We start from the raw sequence: 12,405 nt of genomic DNA on the forward strand, positions 1-12,405 counted from the left end.
GACCTCGGACCGGACCCTTGTTATCTTCTGGCTGCTTTGACCACTCTGACTCCCAGTATCCTGACTTTGGCGTGGCTTTTGGATTGCTTTGACTTCTGGTACCCTGACCTTGGCTTGACTTCTCGGACTGCTTTCACACTGAATCCTTGCAAGATTTGTGTTTGCATTCATCTTGCTGAGCTGAGTCATTCCTATCAGCGTATGTCTATGAATGCTGGCTGCAGTCCAGGACAAAACATCAGGAAGAAACTCTTCTAGAACATGGCCACATAGCCCGAAAAACTCAAAAAAACCTATGGATGCTGGCCATGAAAGCCTTCGTTGTCACAAAATACCCAGAGGTCCAGCACTTTCCCAGCTCTAATCTAAACAACATTGAGCTATATGGATCAACAATGTTTCTGATAATAATGATGGTTTTATGATCAAGAGTAAGGCAGCTTTACTGGTTTGTGCATTTATTCATTTGCTCTGTATTCTGTTTTTACCCTATGACTCACTTTAACTACAGAGTGGAGTTTGGTGTTGTATGCACATTAAGTCTCTTTAAACTCTCAGCTCTGAATTTCTCTTACTCAAAAGCAAGATTCTAGCCTGGGGTGGAAAGTGTATTGATCAATAGATATTGCTGGACTGAAGTTCCCATCATTGGTTATGCTGGCTAACTTCTGGTAGTGAAGACCGGCAACATATAGAGGTCCCCACAATTCCCACAGCTGTTCAATCCCTATTTATGCAGCCCTGAAAGTATATGGAAGTACCTAGCAAACTCACATATATTCAGTGGGGAGATAGGGCAGTGTGGGGAACTTGTAGTGAGTTGAAGCTTTTCAGCTCTGTATAAATGGCAAAACCACCTCTGAATATTTCTTGCCTTTAAAAATGCTATGAAATTAATGGGGTCACCATGTCAACTGGCAACTTGAAGATGCATGCATGCACGTGTGTGCATGTGAGCATGCATACATACACACACACTTAACTCATTGTCCATTTTGCTGTCCAGGAAAAGTAGCAAAAGCATGCAGGCTTAAAAATATAGATCCACAGGAAAAAGTTGAACAACCTTTTCAACTGGCAGAACAAAAGTCACTGTTTCAATTTAAGATCACATTGTGCCAGAGCAGTCTGCCACTTTCAGTGATCTCTTGTTGCTGGAATTTTTAAAAATTCCAAGTCTCTTGAATTCTCCAAAACCACTCTGTATTTCTTTTGTACTGGCCATATATGCAGTGTTTTCTTCTCTCAAACAGGAAATTCTCCTTAAGAAGGCTCATGTCTAGCCACCTAGAGGGGGAAAAACCAGCCTCTCTGCAGTGATACCCTTTATCATTCCATCCTTTTTCAGTGAAAGTGTAGAATGGGGACACAACACATTGGTTGTGTAAACAGATCCTATCTACGTACTGGAAGTGGGGGTTCAAGACTGAGCACAGGTTAAAAATTTACATGTTTAGGATCTGTTCACAACACCAACTAAACTAATTTGGTTTATTAGGAAAAGAGACCTACTATTGCAATCCTATTCCCATCCCTAGGGATACAGTGGAGCTAGGGGGTCTCATGAATGTTTTTATTATTTTATTTCATTTCATTAATCTCCCACTTTCACTCAGCCAAGGTGATTTATCACATATTAAAGACACTATCCTACTGAAAAAGAAGGAGAACAAAGAATTACAGCTAAAACTCTTCAAAGAGTTAAGGACAGATGAGAAGCAAAAGGAAAAGGTGATAGAAATAGAATCAAAACAAAGAGAAACATTGGGGTATCCAGATAATTTTTATGTGAAATACCTACTTCAGGATTTAAATCCTCATGTTAGATATAAAGCTGCTAAATTTTGTGTTGCTGCAATGAAAATAAGACAAATCCATATTAAAAAAATATATCCCTATCTTAAATACATTCATAATTTATTTTAATATTATCACTTTAATTTTAGAGTTTTAAAGAAAAAATTTCAGGAGAAATACCAATTTTGTCCTTTATTTTAATTTATTTTACTTTATAGTACTCTATTGTACTGAATCATTTCGAAATCCACAGTTGTACTTATGTACTGGGCTTTGAAAGCCTTTTAAAATCTTGTACAAATAATGTAATTATGAAATGTATAAAAATCACAGGAGAGTATATTTTTATATTACTCCATTTTATTTTATTTTACTTTATTTTACTATGTATCACTTGAAGTTTATTGTTACACTTTTAATTATGCTTTGCATCTTTTTAAATTTTGCATGTCATTGACTGAATAAAACATATTCATTCATTCAAGAGAAACACTATAACATCAATGCAGAGAAATAGACAATGACAACAAAAAAGGAAGAACAAAGAGACTTATTCCACAAGATCTGAAAAATCAAAGGGAAATTTAAGCCAAGAGTAGGGATGCTCTACAACAAGCAAGGGGACATTACATGATCAAGAGGGGGGGGAAAGATGGAAACAATGTATGAGAGTGAAGTCGAAGGCTTTCATGGCTGGCATCCATAGTGTTTTTGTGGCTGGCATCTTATGTGACCCTGGGTAGGCAGCAATGATTTCCATGTTAATCTATGTATTGTTCTGTTGTTGATGCCAGGGCCTCAGAGTCAGAGGATATGCAAAGAGGATTAGTGTCTGCTATTTGGTGATCATTATCTGCTGGGAAAGCCCCTGATCCTGGGTGGTTTCTCATTTATATTTGCTGAGTCCTATTCTTCAGGACTGGTAGCCAAACTTTGTTCACTTTAAGGGTTTCTTCTTTCCGATTGAAATTATCCAGATGTTTATGGAGTTCAATGGCTTCCCTGTGCATTCTGACCTGACAGTCGTTGGCATGGTCCAGGATTTCAATGTTATCAAACAGTATTTTATGCCCAGGATGGTTTATAACATGTTCTGCTACTGCTGATTTTTCCAGCTGACTTAGTCTGCAGTGTCTCTCATGTTCCTTGATTTGTGTTTGTACTCTGCGTTTGGTGGTCCCTATGTAGATTTGTCCACAGCTGCATGGTATCCGGTAAACTCCTGTGGCTGTGAGAGGGTCTCTTTTGTCCTTCGCTGAGTGCAGCATTTGTTGGATTTTCTTGGTTGGTTTGTAAATCATTTGAATGTTGTGTTTCTTCACCAGTTTCCCTATTCTGTCTGTGACATATGGTAAAATTACCTTCCCTTTGGGTGGTTGCTTGTCTTCACTCCTCTGGGTTTTTCTGGGTCTGGCAGCCCTTCTGATATCTGAGCTGGAGCAACCATTCGCCTGTAGAGCCCGGTAGCCTGTAGAAGACCTGGACTTGCAAGGGCAGCTATGAAGGAACTAGACAAGATTCTGATATGTAAAGCTGATATGGATCAACATCACTTCCAACTTTTTGTTTTATTCTCCTTGAAAGTGTGGTTGTGAAGATAGTTATAAAAAACACTGCACTTCAGAATTGTTCATTACACCACCAGCCAATCCCAAGAAATTTTCACTGTACATGGATGGTCAAATGACCAGAGTCTCCAGTTGATAGCAGGGTCTCGAGCTGTTACACAGAACCTACAGACATACTCTCCAAAATCTAGCTGCTGGTCCCAACTAAATCAGTTGACTCTACCTAACTACTGACTTGCCATCTGGCAAATGATGCAAAACATTTGTTGTAATTCCCTATTGGATCTAGACCATTTTGTAAACAGAGGCTGTTTATATAATCAATTCAACAACTGTAAGTCTGGGTCAGAGTCTGTTGCTTCTTGCTCTCTCATGTCTGTTGCCTGTAGTTAGATGGTGGTACATGGACATGCTACTGATAAAGCTGTAGGCAGTAACAACTAAGTATGAAGAGTTAGCAATAATCCTAATGCATCAATGTTATGATGGCTGTCTATAATTCTCACTGAAGTTGAGTCATGTTTTCAGTAAGACCTAATTCAGCTACTTGTCTGAATTCATGGCAGAATTCATTAGGTTCAATGGAACAGGCTGGTCATTTGTACTATTTTGGCAACTGCAAAGCACTGGGTTTCTCTGATATACCATTGGCTTCAGTGGAATTTAAACCCTTTAGCTGATCACAGGCTGCTTGCATAATTGACTATATATTATGAAATAGGGGTGGTAGGACTCCAATTCCCATCAGCGCCAGTTAACCTGACCAACCATGAGGCAAGATGGGAGTTGTAATTTTAGAGGGTCAAAGGTTTGAGAGGCTTTTAAAGGGTCATAGGTTTTCCATCCTCTTCTAAATTATCCCCTTTGCTTTGCTGGATTATACTTATTTTTGTTCTTTTAGTCAGCCGGACACAGCATATGGAAAAATGATTTTTAGATGCTTTTGAGAAACCTGATATCTGGGCTTCTATACACTCTAGACAGTTGGATTTATGAGTTTTAAGCAGCTTAAAGAGGAATATGAAAAATGCTGGGATGTGGCCTGTTGTAAAAAAGGTTTATAGGCATCTGCAAGGGATGATTTGCAAAGCTCATTCATGGCTTATCCATTATGCTGTTATATGTTTATTTGTTCTAATATTATATTCACTAAAACAGATTTTAATTAAAAGTGGCTCCCCTCTTGAATCATGACTCATGCCCACAGATATTTGCTTGGGATGCTAGAAATTGGGGAACATTTTTTCTATAGAGTTTGGTTCAAAAAGAGTTCCCATTTTTGTTCACTCTACCATTACATGCTCAGCATTTCCAGTAGGATTGTCAACTATTTAAATAAATTTTGTTGCATAATCACTTGCCTTTTAACTGATTAAATCCATGCAAAGTCATGTGACAATGCCAAAAACCCATCATGGTAGTCTTTCCAAGATATGGAAGGAAGGCAAGCTAGCCAGATCTTGTTTGCAAAAAAGAACTTAGTTTGACCACTATGGTTTTATAATGCTCCAAAAATCTAAAACTGCTGTAAAAGAAACCACTGTAAAAATCTGCCATACTTGTGGCAAATTTGCTGCCCCATGCACACTAATTCAGAAGGTTTTCAGACACCTACATAAATAAGCAAAATATATTTTCCCAATATTTGTCATCAAATGTGAATCGTCTTTTTCACCAATCCTGCACTTTGCATGCTATGGGATTCTGGGAACTGTAGTTTTGTGAGGTGTAATGAAGCCATCCATGGGGTTTTCTTGGCAAGATTTCTTCAGAGGAGGTTTGCCATTGTCTTTCTCTGAAGCTGAGAGAGTTTGACTTACCCATGGTCTCCCAGTGGGTTTCATGGCCAAGCTGGGATCCAAGCCCTGATCTCCAGAGTCTGGATCAACCCACTGGCTCTCTTTGTTCCTGTTATTGTGCTGTGTCTTCTATGCTTTATTATTTTTGTGGTTGTTGTATGCCTTCAAGTTGTTTCCAATTTATGGGCCCCAGAGCATCCTCCCTCCCTTCTCAGTGACGGTTCCTAGCGGCCTTAAGGTGAAACGATCATCTGGCAAGCTTCATCAGAAGGGGATTTCCATTGCTACCCTCTGAGGCTGAGAGAGTGTGACTTGTGTGTGTGGTGCCTTCAAGTCATTTCCTAATTATGGCGACCCTAAGGTGAAACTATCATGGAGTTTTCTTGGCAAGTTTCATCAGGGGGCTAGATATTACTAGCCTGAGGCTGAGAGAGAGTGCCTTAGGTTTTTTCCCTGGATGTCCTGCACCCCGGGAATCCCATCCCCGTTGCACCAGGTGGCACCCGGTGCAGGAACACCAACGAGTTTGGGCACTCGGTCTCTAAAAGGTTCACCATCATTGCCCTAAGGCAATGAGTTTTTCTTCTTTTGTGTCTTGTTCAGAGAAGATACAAAAAGATTGGACAAAAATTGTTATAACTTGCAAGAAACTGAGTGGGGTTTTTTTTAAAAAAAAAATTATATGATGCAGTTTTATGAAAAATTCACTTTATTCAAATATATAGCATTTATTTCTGGCAAAATGCAAAACTAGGAAGGGTCAGCTGCTTTAAGTAATTATCAAAACATGTGATTCCACACCTTACAAAAGTCAAGCATTCTAGTCAAAGCGTTACATAAATGGCAACCCAAAGCTAAAATACAACAAATGTCTGAGGTATTGTGTTTTCTTTTGGTTGTTTTCTCCTGCTATTATGAAACACCATCAAGTTTTATTTGTGTTCTCCCTATTAAATAATATGCATTATGCCACATAAATATTAATCCTTAATAGCTCTTCAGATAGTAAAAATTAAACAGGGGGTGAGTGTGTCACAACACAATTCTGTCTACACACCTTCTGAAGTAAATCCCATTGATTTCAGCAGGACTTATTACTTGGAAATTATATAGAGGATTGAAGCCCATGGCCTAAATCTAATTGTTAGTCCCCATTAGGGAAGACCCGTCGAATCAGTTGCAACTTGCTAACTCAACAATAATGTCTGCCATCACAAGAAACAAACCCACAATCTAAAGAGAGCAAAATTTCCTATTGAATGTCTCAAAATAAAGGTGTTAGATGTAAAGTGCTACAAGTGAAGAAGAACAAGAAGAAGAAGAAGCATAGAATCACAGAGTCCTCAAGGACCATCCAGTCCTACTCCCTGCCATGCAGGAATACACAAAGCACCCCCAACAGATATAGCTGGCCAGCCTCTGTTTAAAAATCCTCAAAGAAGAAGAATCACCACTACCACCACCAAAAACAGGTAAATACAAATGTCATCCTTGTTCATAAAATGTAAAACATTTATTTTAAATTGAAAATTCATATTTTGCTTTCTATCCCCTCTTCCTGCTTTAACAGATAATGAGGAACACCATTTATGGCGGATACTAGGACAACTTTGTGCATAAAGCTTCACATTCTTCTCGCGATTCAAATCTATTTTTGTTCCCTCCACAGCCACCATACCAGAATTGGGAACACAAGTCCTGATCTTTATCAAAATACCATTTCAGGCTGTAATCTTCACAGTCACCACTGTCCATTTGTCCAATGCATGCATCTAGGTGGGAAAAATATTTACAGTTAGTAATAAGAAAACAAGGGTGCATGTACCATCAAAGTGCAGAAGCAAATACAAATATAGTACTAGAGTTCATGTTTTAGAGATATTCCCTTAGTTATTCTCAGTGTCTGCCACTTGGCTTTCAAACATCCTCCCTAAGAAGCTAGAATGTTACCTTCCTTGCTATCCTCCCATCAGCAGAAAAAAACATTTTTATTCCAACTTGCTGTAGAGAACTGAAGATTTTTAAAGGAAGGGATTCTTTAAAACATGCTGTACTGCTTTAGCACACTGATTTTTACAAACTACTTTTTAACAGTTTTAATTGTATTTTTTAAACTGGTTTTAGTGTTGTTAATAACTTAATTCCATCTTGTACATTTTAATTCATAGGTTGTCTTGAGTCTCAGTCTTAGGGAAGAGGTGATATAAACAAAGACTATAGTTGTTGTTGTTAAATGCTACTGTTGTTGTTCAGTTGCTAACAGTATCAAGGAAATTTCACTGTTAACACCTAAAGTAATCTAGCATTCAGACAAGAAATGCGGCATTGTTGTCACACTTGAGACCTTATCGCACACATTTTTTAAATGTTCTGGGCACGGGTAAGGGCCGCACATCAGAAGCAAAGGACACACCTCAGCACTGAATGGGAACAGCTTGGCACCGGGTGATGGAATGGGGCCGTTTTGAGGACATTTCAGTGTGCAATAAAATGCATTTTTTCTCGGTCACAGCCCTGAGCATCCCCTAACCGTGCCCAGAATGTTTTTTAAAATGTGTGTGATAAAGTACTTGATATAGGATCCACCACTTCCCAGGTGCTCCGCAGCTGCTCCCGGAAAATGAAAGAAATAAAGATTGAATGAAATTAAAGAATAAGAAACAAAAAGTAACACTACTCCTAAACACCATTAACCTGTAAGACATAGGGTAGATCTTTTAAGGGTTCTGCTATAGAAATTGATTCTAAAAAGGGCTCTGCGAGTCAAAAAGGTTGGGAACCCCTGCTCTAGATGATGCTGGTACAATTCAGGGGTCAAAGGCAGCCAACTAGCTATGGCTGACAAGCCCACCAATAGTTCAACAAACAGTCTCTCTGTGCTCCTTACCTGCACCCCCAGACAAGAACTATTAAACACCTGAAAGGCCACAATACATAGCTGGTGTTTTACCTTTGACTTTGACTTGACAAGTCAGACATTAATGAGGTCTTCTCTACAATAAAGCTGTGTTCTGTTCTGTTCTGTTCTAATCCTTATTCTAATCCTGAGTCCTACTTTGTTTTCTTAAGGTTGTGTTCTATTCCAAAGCCAGAGACTTCAAAAACTGCTTACAAGAAGTGAAAATAATAAATACAAACAATGTGAATTATTAGGAAACAGCACAAAGATATAAAAACAGATAAATGGCTTCAGTGTTTTTAAAGGGGTCAAATATACATTCCCCCCCCCCCCACACACACACACGCAAACACACACACACAAAAGATTATGTGGCACCAGCTTTATATTAGAGAAACATTCCTGGGAATATATAGATAAAAACAAAACAAGAACTGGAAACTTTCAGTATTTCCAGAATTTTTTTTCCTTTCCAAATAAGTCCTAACTGAATTTTCTAAGTACTCTAGTCTTTAAAGGTTAAAGTACAGTAGTCTAAGCAAGCTGCTATCAGAGCATGGATAACTACAGCTAGACTGTCTTCCACTCATTCACTCGTTTTCTTGGAGGGGTTCCATCTTCTTTAATTAGTTAGTTGTTAGCTAGCTAGATAATTAATTTATTAGACCTACTTTTGTAGAGAGTAGGTAACAACATAATTAAAACAACCATCAATAAAGTACAATAAAGAACTATCTAATAAAGTCAGTAATAACCAACTGAAAGAATTTAAAAATCTGCAGGAGATCCAATAATATAAATTACAGAAAGAGTAGGAATTGCACAGTCCTCTAGATGTTGTTGAATTGCAAGTCACAGCATGCCTAACTATTATAGTGTTGGCTAAGCCTGCTGAGAACTGTAGTTTGACAACATTTGGAGAGCTATGCAAGTCCCATTAATCGATCACAACAAATGACTCACATATGTCAGTGTAAGTTGATAGGTCTTAGCCATACACCAAAGGTCAATAAAGATGGCACTTCTTGGAGAAGCACATTCAAAAGTCAGTGAGCTACCAAGAAGGTGGGTCTATCTCATGTAATTCTCTGCTGGATGTGCTTCTTCTATTGGTGGGACAGGGAAATGGGCCTTCCTTCCCCTCCAGCCTCATTTAAGAGCCCATACAGACACATACCTGGCTCCAAAAGCACCTAAACCTTCACAGGTACCAGGGAACATATAGGCAGCCCTTATCAGTATCCTGGCAGATAGGTTTTGCACCAATTGAAAATTCTGGATTACTTTCATAAGCATGCTAATATCAAGTGCATCACATTACAATAATCCAGACAAGAGGCACTGTTTCTAAATTGTCCCTATCAATTAATGGCAACAACAGGTGCATCTGCTGAAGCTAGGAAATTGTAGTTTATTGGGAACTGTAGTTTATTGTGGCACGAGAGCTCTCTGACAAAGAAGGCTAAATGTCTCACAAAACTACAGTTCCCAGAATTCCCTAGCCTTGAGCAGTTAAAGCGGTCTCAAAGTGGATTATTTCTGCAGTGTGTTTTGGGCCTAAAACAACAAAGCTGGATGAAGAGATAACTCAAGATTATGCACCTCTTGTTCTATGGAACATGCAACTTTATTCAGAATAGGCTATCTGCCCAATTCTCAGATCTGTGAACTACCCTTCAATAATATCTCCATCTTCTTGAGAATCAGTCTACGTATATTTGTCTTCATTCCACCCATAACTGCCTCTAGGTACTTGATCCCTCCAGGTGGCAATGAAAATATTGTGTTGTGTCAGCAGCATACAGCTGATATTTCATCCCACTTTCTCTGAGGACCCTTCCCATAAATTTCATATAGATGCTAAAGACCTCGGAGAATGGAATAGAACCCTGCAGGATAGAATAACACAACTGTTATCCCCACTGGCCATACTGGCTGGGAATGATAGCAGTTGTAGTCCAACACATCTGGAATCCATCAGGCTCAAGGTTATTTTTTTAAAAAAAAAATCATTGCAACACAAGGCTTTGAACAATGAGTGATATAATCTTAAATTTTGCAGGTTCCAAAAAGTTATCAGATAAGAATCAGTACAACAACGCAGACATCTTGCCATAGTTTTGCTTAATGTTCAAAGAGGGAGTTCACATTGTCTTTGAAGCTGGCAACAACCCTCAAGACTTATTTCCAATTTTTATATATTTACTGGACCTTAAAGAGGAAGGGGATTTGTGGTCAGCTGCATGTTTTATTTCTGTCAAGGAATCATATACTCTCCCAAAAGGAGTATGAAACCTGCAAATAAGGTTTAGCTATGTCAGCATGTGGTAGTGGTTTGGCCCTTGGACTACGAATCTTGAGATCAGGGTTCAAATCCCTACTTAGCCATGGAAACCCACTAGGTGAAATAAGATCTACAAATTCTTGACTATAAAAGTTCTGACAGAGATTTGTTTATCTTTACCTTGTAGGCTGTTGTCACAGAAACAGCACTTATCATATTTAATATGAGGAGCTGCCTCCAAGGTTTCTTCCTTTCAAAGGTAAGGAATTTTTGGATGCAATCCATGATCTCCCATTGATCTGCCCTACTCATGAGCAAACAACAGTATTTCCACATTGAGAGTCAGTTCAGACATTTCGGGAGTCAGTTCAGAGTCACAAGCTATCAGTCACTATATGATAAGATACAAAAGCTACAAATATGTCTGTTCCACTACTATGTAAGGTGTATAAAAGAGAGCTATTCCAGATGCTGCAATTAACCCCAGAGTTTTGGCAGAGGAAATGGGTGATGTCTGTAACTAATAAAGGAGTAAAGAGATCTAGATTGGGAATTGTGTGGCATCCCCCAAGTTGCTGGATTACACCTCTCAGCATTCTTCATCACTGGCTATGCTGGCTAGGACTGGTGGGACTGGCAGTCCAACATCATCTTGAACGTTACTTTATTCCCACCCCTGTATTTGATTGATAGACAGATAAAGCATGCACACATACACACCTGCAATTTTTTGTACTTTCTCTAAAAATGCTCGGTTCTGTTTTCTCCTCCCTCTCTGGACACTAATATTTGTGAAATAGTTATTCTTGTCATGATCATACTCTTCTTCTTTACGTTCTACAAGATGTTTGTTAGCCTCCATAATTTTGTCTCGCAAGTTTCTTCTGGGTAATTCTGATGGTTGCAAAGTATCTCTGTAATCTGATCCAGGGAACAGAATCCTAGAAAGGGGGAAGTGGGATGGAGATGACGCCTCTGGGTTACAAGATATATAGAAAACTACCATATGTCCTGAATTCATTGACCCAAATAACAACCCATCTAATGTAAATTTTTGCCTTTTATTTCCAGAGAAAAGGAAGAACAGAAAGTTTATACCTGTCAGTCGTCCCTGACAGCTGCTGATGAGTGTCTCCTCGATCCAGGCTCTCACATTCTTCCTGTAGTCCTGGAGGAGGATAAGGGTTTATTCCACCTGTGAAAAAAAGAAGGCAAAAGGAACTGAAATTGGGATGCCAAAATATTTTTTTGAAACATTGAATAATTCGTATGTATCTACCTCTCACAGTCCAATTATCTAACATACAGTGCATTTAAGTGAAGGCATTGGCAACATTCAGATGATCTGTCCACACACACACATACAAAAAAACCCTGAAGTTTATAAAACTATAGATGAGTAACACAATTTCCTACTCCTCCTTTGCCCTCTTCCCTGCTTTCACATGCTAGATTTGGCATTAAATAACTAGGCTGTGTAAACTGGGGTTCTCTGGCTTTACAACACATTATTTTAGGCCTCCAGAGAAATTCTGCTGGGAATCGACCATAGAGTTGTGCTGGAGGACCTAAAGATTACTAGAGAAAACACTTCTCTGGGCATTTCCAGCATGATTCTGTGGTTTGCTTTTGGCAGATGATGATCATAGAGTTGCATTAGAGGACATAGCAATTCCTAGAGCAGTAATCTCTCAAATAAAAAAGTAGTGCTTTTTAATTTGTGTTTTTTCACTTTCATGGGGGTCCTGTGCCCCTAATCCCAGCAAATGTGGAGGGCCTACTATCGATAGATAGATAGATAGACAGACAGACAGACAGACAGACCCACTCTAATGGAATCCCTAAAAGGCCATTACTACTTGTCAAAACAGCTCCTCCTCCTTTCCACATCTGTCTCACCCTTACATTCCAGTGATGTAACATAATGTCAATGTCATTCAAGAAGCATCCATCCATTTCTCAGCATCTCTTCTCCTGCACCCCAATCTCCTTTATTCCTTAGAAAATGCTAACTATCTAGTCCACAGATCCTCTCCTGTAACTATATTGAGCACATAA

The 12,405-nt window shown here is 38.9% G+C and overlaps 1 protein-coding gene across 1 annotated transcript in view; it reads right to left on the bottom strand.

Annotated features, from left to right (window-relative positions):
* Positions 1-6,535: 6,535 nt before the first annotated feature.
* LOC149309677 (collagen alpha-4(VI) chain-like) overlaps positions 6,536-12,405 on the bottom strand; it is an 87,476-nt gene continuing 81,606 nt past the window's right edge. The window contains exons 38-40 of the mRNA XM_089531305.1: positions 11,446-11,542; positions 11,068-11,288; positions 6,536-6,936 (exon numbers count right to left, since the gene is read on the bottom strand). Coding sequence (XP_089387431.1) covers positions 6,764-6,936; positions 11,068-11,288; positions 11,446-11,542 — 491 coding nt within the window. The 3' untranslated portion in view covers positions 6,536-6,763. The remainder of the gene's footprint in view (positions 6,937-11,067; positions 11,289-11,445; positions 11,543-12,405) is intronic.

This window comes from Sceloporus occidentalis, unplaced genomic scaffold (assembly GCF_023333645.1).
Source record: "Sceloporus occidentalis isolate IW3139 unplaced genomic scaffold, rSceOcc1.0.p SCAF_7, whole genome shotgun sequence".
In the NCBI taxonomy this organism is placed as follows: Eukaryota; Metazoa; Chordata; class Lepidosauria; order Squamata; family Phrynosomatidae; genus Sceloporus; species Sceloporus occidentalis.